Source organism: Rhinatrema bivittatum, chromosome 5 (assembly GCF_901001135.1).
Source record: "Rhinatrema bivittatum chromosome 5, aRhiBiv1.1, whole genome shotgun sequence".
Taxonomy (NCBI): Eukaryota; Metazoa; Chordata; class Amphibia; order Gymnophiona; family Rhinatrematidae; genus Rhinatrema; species Rhinatrema bivittatum.
Window position 1 is genome coordinate 262,285,965 of NC_042619.1, and position 15,376 is coordinate 262,301,340.

The 15,376-nt window shown below is 46.8% G+C and overlaps 1 protein-coding gene across 6 annotated transcripts in view; it reads right to left on the reverse strand.

Moving 5' to 3' along the window:
- The window catches only part of NSD3 (nuclear receptor binding SET domain protein 3), a 502,906-nt gene that overhangs the window by 309,965 nt on the left and 177,565 nt on the right, over window positions 1–15,376 (reverse strand). For all 6 annotated transcript variants that reach the window (XM_029603933.1, XM_029603930.1, XM_029603931.1 and 3 more), the window contains one exon: window positions 949–1,103. In XM_029603933.1, coding sequence (XP_029459793.1) covers window positions 949–1,103 — 155 coding nt within the window. The remainder of the gene's footprint in view (window positions 1–948; window positions 1,104–15,376) is intronic.

Below are 15,376 nucleotides of genomic sequence, written 5' to 3' on the forward strand. Positions count from 1 at the left end.
GATGAGCCCACTAGGACCTCACAACCTCCTGGGAGGATCCAGAAATTGTCTTTTAATCTTCTTTTTTTAATTTCTCTCTCTCCAGACTGCAGGGTTTACACCATCTACCATCTGTTGGAGACAGAGAAATATTGAAAGACTGCAGGTGTCACACTGGGTTATGTACAGTGTCAGTGAAACTTTCTCTTATCTCCATCTCCAGGAGTCTGGACTGATCTGGGTACATACAGGGAAGTGAAACTCTCTCCATTTGCTTATTCTTAATTGTAGACAAAAATTTTAAAATATAACAAAAAATAAAAATGCTACAGAGAAGGGCGACCAAAATGATAGAGAATTGAACAGCTCGCCTATGAGGAAACGCTAAAGAGATTAGGGCTGTTCAGCTTGGAGAAGAGACGGTTGAGAGGGTATATGATAGAGGTCTGTAAAATCATGAAAGGTATAGAACGGGTAAATGTGAATCAGTTATTTACTCTTTTGGCTAATAGGACTAGGGGGCACTCCATGAAGTTAGCAAGTGACATTTAAAATAAACTGGAAAAAATTATTTTTCACTCAACACATTATTAAGCTCTGGAATTTGTTGCTGTTCATATTAACTGTGAAAGAGATGCGATTAAACTGATGTCTTCTTGTGGTCTGATGAACGTTCATAATAAATCCTAGGGATGTACATTTGTTAGGTCATTCATTTCGGTGGTATGTGTGTACCTCGCTGACATACAGTACAGTATTACCCGTTACGGAAAATACACACGTGCTGTTTTATGCGTGTACTGTAAGTCTGAAGTATGTGCATACCACTGAAATTAATAATCTAACAAATGCACACCCCTAGTAAATTATTTATACAAATATACATTAGGTTCAACACAATATATGTCTGTAAAACACATACATCATTATTTCAGTTTTGTAACTTCATGCTGATTAGTAAGCACATACCTTCAGTTTTTCAGAGTGGTTACAAGGTAGCTTTGAACTCTCAATCAGGAGCTGGTCATACTGTTTATGGCCCTTATATTCCCTGACCCGTTTCTCGTGGACCCACGCCCTCTCAGGCTCATTGCTAAAAAACTGTACATGATATTCACGGGCACCTGAAAGTAAAAAATAACTTTACTAGCTTTCATCCCACAGAGAGGACAAAGTTATAAAGACCGGCTGCTGGAAATGTGCTCTCATTGCAAAAATATTAGCAAACAAACTGCAGGTTATACGTATTTTGGACAAGCTTTCGAGAAATCCACTCTTCAGGAAACCATAACTGAGTTTTTATGCCTAAATCTTTAACAGGACAATGAAGTTTCTTACCTGTAATGTTGGACAGCAGGATATCAGTTCTCACATGTAAGTGGCATCATCAGATAGAGCCCTGCACAAAACTTTGATTTTGAAGCTTCTAGAAGCTTTGAGCGTGTCCTACTGGGTATGTGCAATCCTAGCCAGCTCCCTGCCTTCCAGGCAAGATCCCTCAGTCTATAATCAAACTAAGACTTGGAGAAACCAATTCCAAGGGGAAGTAGGAGGGATTTTGTAAAGACTGGCATTTTGCTGTCCATCAGAGAACCAACATTACAGGTAAGTAACTTCACTTTCTCTGAGGACAAGCAGGATGGCAGTCCTCATATGTGGAGGCTCCCAAGTTACATGTTCCCTCAAACAAAAAGGGTAAAACTAAACAGTGTCAAAGGCACTACTGTTTTGGGTGGCATCAGGCCAACCTCATATTATCTGTTTTTCCTTGCAATCTGACCAATAATGGGCCCTAGGAGGGAACAGAGTTGGGTTCTACACCTCAAAAAGACTCCATAGAACACACTGTTTAAAATTCAGTTTTGCATTAGGAACACTTGCTAAAACAGGGGTGTGTTGTGAACGTGTGGAGAAAATCCTACTTTGCTGCTTCAAATTTGACACAGTCACAGCTCCAGCACAGTGCGTTTAGACATGCCCCACTAGACTTAGGTTCACATGGGGGAGAGAATGGGTACAATTCACTAACCAAGAGAAAGTGAACTCTTGACTTTGGTCATTCTAAGTTTATTGATATCAAGAATAAAACCTGAATAGACTGATTGAGACTTTAGAGCCATCCAGATGGAAGGCTGTGGATTGCTTGTAGCTAACGAGTTAAACACAGAATGCCTTTACAGATTTATGTAAGACATTAGTCAGTGATTAGAAATATGCATACAACTTACTCGGAAAAAACTTTGAAAAAGGTGGGAAAGGCAACAGGATCTGTGGTAGATAGACCCCAGGACAAAACTTTGACCTTCCAGATCAGATATTATACTAACAGTGTAAAGGCTAAAAAAGAGTTTCTGACCACTGGGCGAGCACATTGCTGATATCCTACATCACAGTAAAAGGCTCAGTGGCGAGCTTCAACCAAAGCCCGCCTAATATAAAGCATACAAATTGGGCCGTACGGAGATGGACTTACCTTCTACATGGTGGAAAACCCCCAATTTCACCCAAGTGAAATTGAACCACATCAGTTATCCATTCAGCAAAGAGAAATACAGAAGACAGTTAAACAGGTTTCCTATGAAACGGGGGAAAAGGTTCTATGACTCTTCCCTCAAGCCACATGGGCTTTCCTCCTGAAATCCCTTCTGGATGCCAGAGGAATAGGATCCACATTATCAGACGGATTATGGGGCTGCAGGGCTATGCCTCCAACATTTGGGCTAAGATGGCCTCAACTTAATACTGGGATACAGTAGCAGCCCCTAGCCCATACATATCAATGTTGGAGAATACCCCAATTGATGCGATCCCTGATGAAAGTTCACCAAGGGAGCTTACACAGAATTTGTCTTAGGCAACAGAGAGCGATGAGGAAACTAGCTGTCTAGATTCTTCTCAGTTTATATGGGGTCTTATAAACTGTGAAATTTGAAAAAGCAGAGTTGCTTACCTGTAACAGGTGTTCTCCCAGAACAGCAGGATGTTAGTCCTCACATATGGGTGACATTATCAGATGGAGCCCTGTCACGGAATACTTTTGGAAAACAAAAACACAATAGATGCCTCAGTCTTATTTCAATATTTATTAGAACAGAGATGTGCTCAATGAATGCCCGACTCAGGCCGAGTTTCGCAGCTCGTTGGCCACTGCCTCAGGGGCTTGAACACTTCAAATTCTAGGTGGAACTCCACACAGTAAGTTTCATCAGACGTACATCAAATGTTTGATCAATGTTTCGGGTGGTATGCCGCACTCAGTTTCACATTGATTCAATGTGCTCGGCCAACGAGCTGCGAAACTCGGCCTGAGTCGGGCATTCATTGAGCACATCTCTGTTCTAATAAATATTGAAATAAGACTGAGGCATCTATTGTGTTTTTGTTTTCCTGACGGCTATCACATATCGCCTACCTCTTTGTTTTCTTGGACGGAATACTTTTGTCAAAGTTTCTAGAACTTTGACTGGCACACAGAGCATGCCCAGGATGCCACCAACCATGCATCCAGCAGGGGTCCCCCTTCAGTCTCGTTTGTAGCAAAAGTACGAGCGAAAAATAAAATAAGAAAACAGGAGCGAACCCAACTCAGTGGGGTGGCAGGGGGGGGGGGGTTTGTGAGGACTAACATCCTGCTGTCCTGGGAGAACACCTGTTACAGGTAAGCAACTCTGCTTTCTCCCAGGACAAGCAGGATGGTAGTCCTCACATATGGGTGAATAGCAAGCTACAGGGTAAGTAAGAATGAACACATTACACCTATACTAGTTAAATTGCACTGGCTGCAGATAGAGTACCGAATTAAATTCAAGGCGATGTGTATTCTACATAAATTAATTTTTGCAGACCAGGTAGACTGGCTGAATGCAACCATAAAATTACATGTCCCTCAAAGGAATTTGCGCGTGGCAAATAAGGGCTTGCTTTCTTTACCAACAGTCCAGTCAGCACATCTTAATCAAGTTAGAGAAAGAGCGCTATCTTTGGCGGGCCCGGGAATTTGGAACTCACTTCCAACTCCACTGAGGCTAGAATCAAACTTTAAAAAGTTTAAGCGGGAACTTAAGACCTGGTTCTTTAATAAAGCCTATACAGTTTAACCTAATGTAATATACCGTATTTTTCGCTCCATAAGACGCACTTTTTTTCCCCCAAAGGTGGGGGGAAAATGTATGTGCGTCTTATGGAGCGAATATAAAAAAAAAACCAAACAAAAATCTAACAAACACCCCCCCGACTCCCCCAAGACCTGCCGACTTAATTTCCTACAACCCCCCCCCCCCCCCCCCCAAGACCTGACAAATTAATTTCCTGCAACCCCCCACCCTCCTGACCCCCCCCCAAGACCTGCCAAACGTCCCTGGTGGTCCAGCGGGGGTCCGGGAATGATCTCCTGGGTGTGGGCCGTCGGCTGCCAGTAAACAAAATGGCGCCGACGGCCCTATGCCCTCACTATGTCACTGAGACCGACCGCTGCTATTGGTCGGTCTCAGTGACATAGTGAGGGCATAGGGCCGTCGGCGCCATTTTGTTTACTGGCAGCCGACGGCCCTATGCCCTCACTATGTCACTGAGACCGATCGCTGCTATTGGTCGGTCTCAGTGACATAGTGAGGGCATAGGGCCGTCGGCTGCCAGTAAACAAAATGGCGCCGACGGCCCTATGCCCTCACTATGTCAGTGAGACCGACCGCTGCTATTGGTCGGTCTCAGTGACATAGTGAGGGCATAGGGCCGTCGGCGCCATTTTGTTTACTGGCAGCCGACGGCTCACGCCCAGGAGATCGTTCCCGGACCGCTCCTGGACCCCCGCTGGACCACCAGGGACGTTTGGCAGGTCTTGGGGGGGTCAGGAGGGTGGGGGGTTGCAGGAAATTAATTCGGCAGGTCTTGGGGGGGTCAGGAGGGTGGGGGGTTGCAGGAAATTAATTCGGCAGGTCTTGGGGGGGTCAGGGGGGTGGAGGTTGTTAATTTAAAGGGTTGGGATGGGGGGGGGGTTTTGGGGGTTCCCACAGAAAGAAAAATTTTCTGATCTGGGGAGTGGACCGAAATGGCCCTCCCCAGACCCGAAAACAAAATGGGGAGAAAAAAAAAACTATGCACTCCCCTAATTTGCTCCATAAGACGCCCAGACACAGAGCCGGTTTAGCACAATTTTTTTTTTTTTTAAATTTTCCCCCTCTGAATCCTAGGTGCGTCTTATGGTCAGGTGCGTCTTATGGAGCGAAAAATACGGTACTGATGTAAATATTGGGACCAATTTTAGTTTTTTGAAAAGTTGTTGAGTATATTAAAAACCTATAGGGGTTAATAAGATAATACACAAATTTTACTTTTAATAGAAGCAGGGATCAATTTTAGACATGTTTGACGCACTGAAGAAGGCGGCTGAAATGATATAGGACAGGATGGGAGCTTTCTTTTAAGACTTTATAAGGATTTTAGATAGGTTTTACACACTGAAGGAGAATCTGGAGTGATGTAGGACATGATAGGAGCTATGTTTTTAGGAATATTCTAGGATTATTAGAAATTTTATGTAGAATGATAGTTTTAAGTTTTAAACTTTATGTTAATTTTATAATACATGATGTTTTTTGACAAAGCTCTCATTAGTCTTTCAACTGCTCTCCCCCAGCTCCCAATGAAGTGCCCCTCCCTGTCCGGTCTCAGTGGTGCACTCATTACTCTTCTATCCTATCCCAGTTTTTGGTTTTTTTTTTTCTTCCCCAGCTTTTAAATGCCTGTCAAGTCAACTTCTGTCCCTGTGCACCCCTCTCCTAATGCTCCGATTTGCAAATAAATCCTCACTTTGTAAACACTCTTGTCTAGCCAATGTGAACTGTCAAATATTTATTACCATCCTCCCCTCTTAAATGCCCTTGCTCTTAGAACTCATGTTAATTGTTCATTGTTTATTTATGAACTTCCTTGTTTAATTCCTTAACCAAAGTTTCTTTTAATGTTCACCTGATATTTTTATTAACTTATATTATTAACTGTTCTCTGTTCCATGTAAAAGATATGCCTCTTTTTGGCTTGTCCTTTTTGTTACATGTAAACCGGTACGATGTGTAAATGGATAAATGGCGGTCTCCGGCTGCAGGGGGAGAGGGTAGTACCTTCACCGCCGCGCTCGAGGAAGTGTACCCGCTGCCTCTAGGCCGCGCCCGAACTCGTCTCGCTCGGGGGGCCAAGTCCTCGCCGGGACCGAGGCTGCCTCTATGCCACACCCAAGCCCTTCTCACTCGGGGGCTAGGTCCCTGCCGCGAGTCGGCCACCGGACCGAGGCTCCTACCTCTGAGGGACCACGGAAGTCAGTTCGGGAAACTCAACTGGGGGAGGGACCGATTGGTATCACCGCAGGAGTACGGGGCTAGTCTTCAGTAGGTTTCTTCTAGGAATTTAGTCGTTTAGAATTTGAAAACACGCTCAGTGAGTGTGAGGTAGCTCCAAACTGCTTTGGAGACGGAAATTACTGAATTGCTGCACTTCCTGTGGGGGTATATGTACCCGTGCTGACGTCAGATCCGTCTCCAACTGCTAGCACGAGCACACTATACCCACTTGTTTTGAGTCCATCTGGCTACACGCCAGGAAAATACCATTTCTACTTTTAGCAGTGGATGCTGAAAAGGCCTTTGACTTTGTCCACTGGCCTTTTTTATTTCAAACAATGCAGGCCTTTAAGTTTGGGGAAACTTTTATTGGCTGGATTAAAAAGCTGTATGCAGCTCCTCAGGAGTGTCTGAAGGTAAACGGGGGGTATTCTCAGCCTTTTTTTGTAGGCCCTTTATCTCCCTTACTGTTTTTGCCTTATTTCTAGAGCCATTCACACACAAGATCCGAAACAACAATAACATTACCGGGGTGCAGGTGGGAGACTTCTCCTCCAAACGTTCGCTGTTTGCGGACGATATATTGTTCACTATAACGAATCCCATCCATTTTCTTCCAGCGATTAGTTTTGAGATATCAGAATTCAGTCAGTTTCGGGTTTCAAAATCAACTGGGACAAGTCCAAGTTACTTAACATATCGGTGCCTGAAGTCTTGGCCATGAATATAAGACAGTCCCATCCTTTCAGATGGGCCCCAAACAAGATAAAATATTTAGGGATTTATATAGGTAACACTTTAGACCTCTTTCATCTCAATTATCCACCACTAATGGCTAGGATATATAAGGAGTTAGAGGAGTGGGACCTTTATCACATTTCTTGGATAGGGCGCTTAGCTGTAATAAAAATGAACATTCTACCCAGGGTGTTACATCTCTTGCAGACGCTGCTGATTGAAGTCCAGGCTAAAATTCTTGAAAAATGGCAGCGGAGATTGTTAAAGTTTCTGTGGAAAGGGAAAAGACCCCAAGTGGCTAAAAGGATAATTTTGCTGCCTAAATCACAGGGGGGGCATGGGGATGCCCAATTTGCACTGCTTCCAGGAAGCAGCCCAATTGAAGGCTCTTATTGATTGGCACAAACTTATTGGGAAGAAACCATGGATGATACTAGAACAGGCAATCTTGGGCCCAATGCCTTTAACAGCCATTTTATGGCAACTACGAGATTCATGGAAATGACCGTCACATCTCCCGGAGACAGTTCAGCTTTCTTTAAAAATGTGGGTGTGATGGAAAAAAATTGTTAGTGGGCCTGAAGACTTACTATCAGAACACACATTTATTCCATAATGTACACTTTAAACCATCCGAGAACATTCTGGCCTTTAGGAGCTGGATCGCAAGAGGTATCACACAACTAACATATCTGGGAACCAGGGGGAATGATTCCATTCAGCTCTCTATGTGACAGATATCAATTAAGAGACATGGATGTGTTTCCATATTTACAGATATGTCACTTCATTGCACAGAACGGCATATTGGAGGATTTGGCACTTGGGATGTCTGTTTTTGAAAGTATGTGTAGACATGCTGATAAATCACAAACTTATCTCCAAGATTTATTTACTCATCATTGATAGGTTTTGGTTAGAATTTGCACATATCAAAGCATGGGAACAAGAGCTCCATTGCTCCTGGCTTGCGAAGGATTGGAAAAGCAGAGTTGCTTACCTGTAACAGGTGTTCTCACAGGACAGTAGGATGTTAGTCCTCACACATGCGTGACATCATCAGGATGGAGCCCAATCACGGAACACTTTTGTCAAAGTTTCTAGAACTTTGACTGGCACCTAATGGGCATGCCCAGCATGGTACTAACCCTGCAACCAGAAGTGGTCCCCCTTCAGTCTTGTGTATAGTAAAAGTACGTGCGAAAAATAAAATAAATCGCAAGCGAACCCAACTCCACGGGGTGGTGGGCGGGTTTTGTGAGGACTAACATCCTGCTGTCCTGTGAGAACATCTGTTACAGGTATGCAACTCTGCTTTCTCACAAGACAAGCAGGATGGTAGTCCTCACATATGGGTGAATAGCGAGCTGAGGATACCCGAGCGAAGTACCAAATCATCAGGCACAACAACAGGGGTGGATTTGGGAGGAGGGCATCCTAAAAACCCAGTACGGGTCGCTGGTAGGACATTGGGTATTAAGCTGAAAACAGGTTGCGCAGGACAGACTGGCCAAAAATGGAATCTTGCCTGCCAGCCTTATCCAAGCAATAATGGGCTGTGAAGGTATGGAGAGAGCTCCAGGTCACAGCCTGACAAATATCAATAAGTGAAACTGAACGAAGGTGTGCCACTGAAGTTGCAATGGCCCTTACAGAGTGTGCTTTCACATGATCTTGTAGTGGAATGCCTGCTTGCTGGTAGCAAAAGGAGATACAGTCCCGCCAGCCAGGAGGAAAGGGTCTGTTTTCCCACTGGATTTCCCAATTTGATGTTATCAAAGGAGACAAATAATTGGCTGGATTTCCTGTGGGCTGACATGCGATCTAAATAAAATGCCAGGGCACGTTTGCAGTCCAGGGAATGAAGAGCCCTTTTCTCCTGGGTTTGAATGGGGCCTTGGAAAGGAAGTAGGTAAAGTGATAGATGAAATTAAGATGAAATTCTGACACTACCTTTGGTAAGAACTTAGGGTGTGTACGGAGGAGAACACTGTCGTGCAGAAATTTAGTGTAAGGCGGGTAGGTTACTAATGCCTGTAACTCACTAACTCTGCAAGCGGATGTTATAGCGAGAAGAAAAATTACTTTCCAGGTGAGACAGCGAAGATCGCAGGATTGTAGAGGCTCAAATGGAGGTTTCATGAGCTATCCTAAGACCACGTTAAGGTCCCAAGCAGGGGCCGGAGGGCACAAGGGAGGTTTTAGGTGGAGCAAACCTCTCATGAAGCGTGCGACTAAGGGATGTGTGGAAATAGATACATCCCCCACACCATTGTAGAAAGCGGCTACCGCACTTACATGCACTCTTATAGAGGAAGTTTTAAGGCCTGACTGAGAGATGCCAGAGATAGTCCAGAAACTTCGAGGTGGAACAAGCGAAGGGGGTCGATGGACAAAGATGTGCACCAGACCGTAAATCTTTTCCACTTAGAGTGATAAGAGTGTCTCGTGAAAGGCTTTCGTGAAGCTACAAGGACTCGAGATACCGACTCCGAAAGGTTAAGGGGTCGAAGTATCAGCCTTTCAATATCTAGGCTGTCAGTGACAGGGCTGGGAGGTTGGGGTGGCATAGGCGCCCGTTGTTCTGAGTTATCAGTAGCGGGTCTGTCCCCAGGCGAACGTGCTGGCGTACTGAGAGGTCCTGGAGGATTGGAAACCAGGCTTGGCGTGGCCAGTGAGGGGCTATTAGAATCATTGAGCCCTTGTCTCTTCGTAACTTCACGAGAGTCTTGGAGATGAGTGGAAGTGGAGGGTCCGCGTAAAAGAGACCTGTGGCCCACGAGAGGGCGAACGCGTCCCTCGGCTGTGAATGGCAGCTGCAAGTGAGCGAGCAGAAGTTCTCTACCTTGCAGTTGTGGATGGACGCAAAGAGGTCCACACGTGGATAACCCCAACTTTGAAAGTGTGTGTCCGCTACCATGGGATTGAGGGACCACTCATGCGGCTAAAAGGTGAGACTCAACTCGTCCGCCAGCACATTGTCTATGCCCAAGTAGTTCGCCCTGAGGTACATCACGTGGGAAAGAGCCAATGCCCATATCTGCGCAGCTTCCTGACACAGAAGGTAGGAGCCCGTTCCTCCTTGCTTGTTGATGTATCACATCGCCACCTGGTTGTCGGTCTGAATCAGGATGGCTTTGTTTTAGAGGCAATCCTGAAAAACCCAGAGGGCATATCTGATTGCCCGAAGCTCCAAGAAATTTATATGATGTTTGGCTTCCTGTGGAGACCAGGTTCCCTAAGTCTGCAGGTCGTTGACATGAGCACCCTACCCTAGGTTGGAGGCGTCTGTTGTCAAGATAATCTGAAGTTCTGGAGCCTGAAAGGGAAGGCCTTGAAGAAGACTGGAGTGTTGCATCCACCAGGCTAGCGACAGGCAGAGCTGCTTGGTAACGTGGACAATGCTGGACATTGAATGATAAGCCTGAGCCCACTGGGATCACAAGGTCCACTGTGACACTCTCATGGCCAGGCGGGCCATAGGCGTGACATGCACCGAGGATGCCATATGACCCAGCAGGATGAGGAAACGACGAGCCGTCGAGTAATCTCGAGCCTGGAGGTATTGTGCCAGGGACATGAGAGTGTAAGCTCGATCCTGAGGAAGGAAGGCCTTTGCCTGTATGGTGTTCAGATCTGCCCCTATGAAGGATAGGGTTTGAGATGGAACTAGTTTGGACTTGGCATAGTTGACTAGGAACCCGAGAGACAGAAGTGTATCAAGGGTTAGATGTAAGGATCCTAGAGCGTGGTTTTGGGTTGGAGCCCTTATCAGCCAGTCGTCGAGACTAAGGGTAGACATGGACTCCTTGACCCCCTCAGGTAGGCCGCGACCACTACGAGGCACTTGGTGAAGACCCAAGGAGCGGATGCCAGGCCAAATGACAGGACCTGGTACTGGAAGTGGCTGGGGCCAACTAGGAACCGAAGAAATTTTCAGTGAGATGGAGTGATAGCAACGTGTGCGTACGCATCCTGAAGATCTAGAGAGCAAAAGCCAATCTTCTCTTGCAGTAGAGGGAGCAGGGAACCCAGGGTTACCATTCTGAATTTTTCTTTGTGCAGATACTTGTTCAATGCACATAGGTCCAGGATGGGAAGAATGCCCCCTGATTTTTGGGATGAGAAATACCGAGAATAGAACCCCTGCCCCTGCTGGGAGAGGGGCACCAGTTCTATTGCTCGGAATTCGAGCACGACGGAAACCATTGAGAGGAATGGTCGGATGACCCTCATGTCGATCAAGGTGGGGAGTGGTCCGGCACAGTCAGGAAGTTGAAGTGATACCCTTGGGACACTACAGCCAGAACCCACTGGTCGGAAGTGATCGTGTGCCATATGTTGGTGAAGTGGCACAGTCGACCATTGACTGGTAGGGATGGTAGAGGAGGTTGGCTTATGCTCTCCAGCGAGGAATCAAAACCCAGCAGCTGGGCCCGGTTGAGGGCTGGCTGGGTCTTCTGAGGTCGGGTTTGCCTGGGCTGACCTTTCTGGTAAGGTCTGGAAGGATGACCTCGAGCGGCAGGAGGATATCATCTCTGTGGCTTGAAAGACGGTCGTTTAGAGTCCATTCAGAATGTCCTCTTAAATGTGGACGGGAAATCAGAAGGAACTGAGGAAAGCTGGCACAGTGTTTCATGGTGGTCCTTTAGCTGTGCCACTGTTTCCTGGATTTTGTCTCCAAAGAGATTATCCCCAGCGCAGGGTAGGTCTGCTAATCGGTCCTGCACCTCTGGACGTAGGTCTGAGGACTTCAGCTAGGCCCACCTTCTTGCACTAATCCCCGCTGCAGACACTCTGGAGGCAGTGTCAAAAATATCATAGGCAGCGCGAACCTCATGCTTGCCAGCATCGAGGCCTTTCTGAGCCAGAGCATTGAGTTGATCCTGGAATTGTTCTGGTAAAGATTCAGAGAAATCTTGGATCTTCTTGAAAGGTCTCTGTTATACTAGGTCATGTATAACTGGTAGGAAGCAATGTGAGAAATGAGCATTGAGCCACGGAAGACCCACCTGCCAAATGCATCCAGGGAACTTTGTTCTTTCCCTGGAGATATGGAGGAATGAAGTTTAGAACGTCGTGCCTTCTTCTGGTCTAACTCCACAACCACAGAATGGTGATCCAGATGTGGTCTTTGAAACCCAGGGGCTGTTTGGACAAGGTAGGTGGCATTTGCATTCGGTTGACAGGTGGCACCGAGCCTGGGTGCTCCCAATTCCTTTTCAGCAGGTCAATTAGGATTTCATGAATAGGAATAGACATGATTTCCTAGGGGCATCAAGAAACTGGAGTACTTCTAGCATCTTTTGCCTCGAGTCCTCTTCTGTCTGAAGCTGAAATGGAATCGTTTCATAAATTTCCTTTATGAAATTAATAAAGGACAGATCCTCTGGAGGAGATCATCATCTTTCCTCTGGGGGAGAGGGCTCTGAAGGCAGATCATCAGAATCCTGGGAAGAGTCATTGGTCCAAGGATTGTAAGGCTGATCCCCAGCTCCCATAGGATCATTAGAGGGAAGAAATGGCATCAGTCCTGAAGGATCAGACCTAGACATCAATGGTACTGGAGGAGGCACCGATGGCATCGATGGTGGCACCGATGGAGGATGATGTGGTACCGATGGAACCGGTGACATCGACGGATGAGTCGGTGGCAAGATCCCAGACGGCGGTATGGGTATTGGTGTATCTTCATCCTCTGATGACAAAGGTATCGGCGTGGAAGGCGGTGGACATACCGGTATTCTCGGTTCCACCGGTGGAAGGGCACCAATCAGCACATCCAGTTTGCCTAGAAGCGGTACAAGCACCGTGGGTATCGGGTCAGTGACTGGGGCTGGCATCGGTGATGGCGCCGATGAAGGATGGAAGCCCTGAAGTGTCTTACCGATGGCCTCTTGGATCATCTGATCCAATTCCTCGCGGAAGCCTGGGGCCTGTAACCCCAGTTCCGGAGTGGGAGGCATTAGTGGCATAGCCAGAGGGTCCACCGGTAAAAGTGGAGTCGCGGCTCCCTGCGCCGATAAAGGTGTGGAATGCCTCGGTGACCCGGTCGCAGAGGAGGATGGGGCCTTCTCTGGACGGGATTCTTTGTTGGTGGCTCTGTCGATGCCGAGTACAGAGGGCTTGCCTGGAGAGCGGACTGAGCCTTCCGATGCCGGTGTCGACGTTTTTCACGATGTTCTCCATGGTCCTTTTCCTGAGGCGATGAGTAAGAAGTCGACACCTTCGGAGTAGTCGATGCCGGTCGGGCAGCACCGGTGTCCCGCTGCTGGCGAGAGGTTGATGGCACCGGCTCAGACGATGTCGAAGCGGTGGATGAAGTCGGGAGTTTTGACAAGAAAAAGAAACTCCATCTTCTCTGAGCGGGCCTTACGGCCCTTCGGCATCATTTGGGTACATTTGGTGGAAGTTAGGGTATCATGGTCGGACCCCAAACATAGTACACAAACACTATGTGGGTCTGTGATGGACATTGTCCGAGGACAGTCGGGACACAGACGAAAACCTGACGCCATGGCCTCGACAAAAATTTAGCCATGGTGCAGTCGATGGCCGGTAGGCCCCGAAGGGAAAACTCGACGGAAATTGACCACAAACAAGGGTAAAGCCTTACCTTTTGACCGCGGAGTACGGAATCGATAGGGGGACCCCTATGAGGTAAAATTTTTTGAAAATTTTGAAAGAAGTTCTATGAGAAAAATTCCTTCAGGAATCTCTAGAGAGCTCCTTAACCCGCATGGCTACTGCTGTGCGGAAAAAAAGAGACTGAAGGGGGACCTCTGCTGGTTGCAGGGTTAGTACCATGCTGGGCAAGCCCAGTAGGTGCCAGGCAAAATTCTAGAAACTTTGACAAAAGTGTTCCGTGATTGGGCTCCATCCTGATGATGTCACCCATGTGTGAGGACCTCCATCCTGCTTGTCCTGTGAGAACAGATATATACACAGCTGGCGAAAGGACTGGTATCTGCTAATCATATAGAGAATGGATATAAACTGTTTTTTCGCTAGTACATCACTCCAGAAAAACTACATCATATGGTTCCAGGATCCTCAAATTCCTGCTGGAAGTTATGCAATACTAAAGGAACATTTTTTCATCTTTGGTGGACCTGTCCCAAAATCCAATATGTGTGGTAGCAGGTGTCGGATTGGCTCACATTGGTCTCAAAGGGGCCAGTGAACCTCACTCCCACTCAAGCTCTTCTGAATACAGATTCCAGGTTGTGACTCTCGGGGCATTTCCTAAACCCGGTCGCCATGCCGCAAAATGGCAGGCGTGCGGTCAGTGACTATCGGGCACCGAGGTGGTAGGCCGCCGGGAACTAACCGCAAGTACGGGAAAGCCGAGTTGCTTAACCTGTAACAGGTGTTCTCCCAGGACAGCAGGATGTTAGTCCTCACATGTTGGTGACATCATCAGAATGGAGCCCAATCACAGAACACTTTTGTCAAAGTTTCTAGAACTTTGACTGGCACACTGAGCATGCCCAGCACACCACCAACCCTGCATCCAGAAGGGGTCCTCCTTCAGTCTTGTTTGTAGCAAAAATACAAGCGAAAAATAAAATAATAAAACGTAAACGAATCCAACTTCGTGAGGTAGCGGACGGGTTTCGTGAGGACTAACATCCTGCTGTCCTGGGAGAACACCTATTATAGGTAAGCAACTCTGCTTTCTCCCAGGACAAGCAGGATGGTAGTCCTCACATGTGGGTGATAAGCAAGCTACAGGATGCCCTGAAAGGATGAGCCAAAAAACACCCAATGATGTGCAACAGGCACAACAACTGGGTTGGTTTTGGGTAGGAGGGCAGCCTGAATTTCACAGTGGGTCGTAGGAAGGAAGTTGGGTTATTAAACTGGAAACAAATTACGTAGGACAGACTGGCCAAAGATGAAATCTTGCCTGCCAGCCTTGTCGAGACAATAATGAGTTGCAAATATGTGGAGGGAGCTCATAGGGGGGCACTCCATGAAGTTAGCACTGGGCACATTTAAAACTAATCAGAGAAAGTTCTTTTTTACTCAATGCACAATTAAACTCTGGAATTTGTTGCCAGAGGATGTGGTTAGTGCAGTTAGTATAGCTGTGTTTAAAAAAGGATTGGGGAGATCACGTGAGCCAGCGGGGAAGGCGGATGTGGGAACCTTAGCTCCGGGTCTCGCTCCCCAATCCGAGCCCATCCCCCACCTGATAACAATTTTGGCGAATAGTTTCTTCTCTCCCGAAAACTGCTATTATGTGAGGATCTTAAAACTTATTGCAGAATGGCGACTAGAATTATTCGGAAGGATAAGGAGAAAGACCGAGAGAAGCCCCG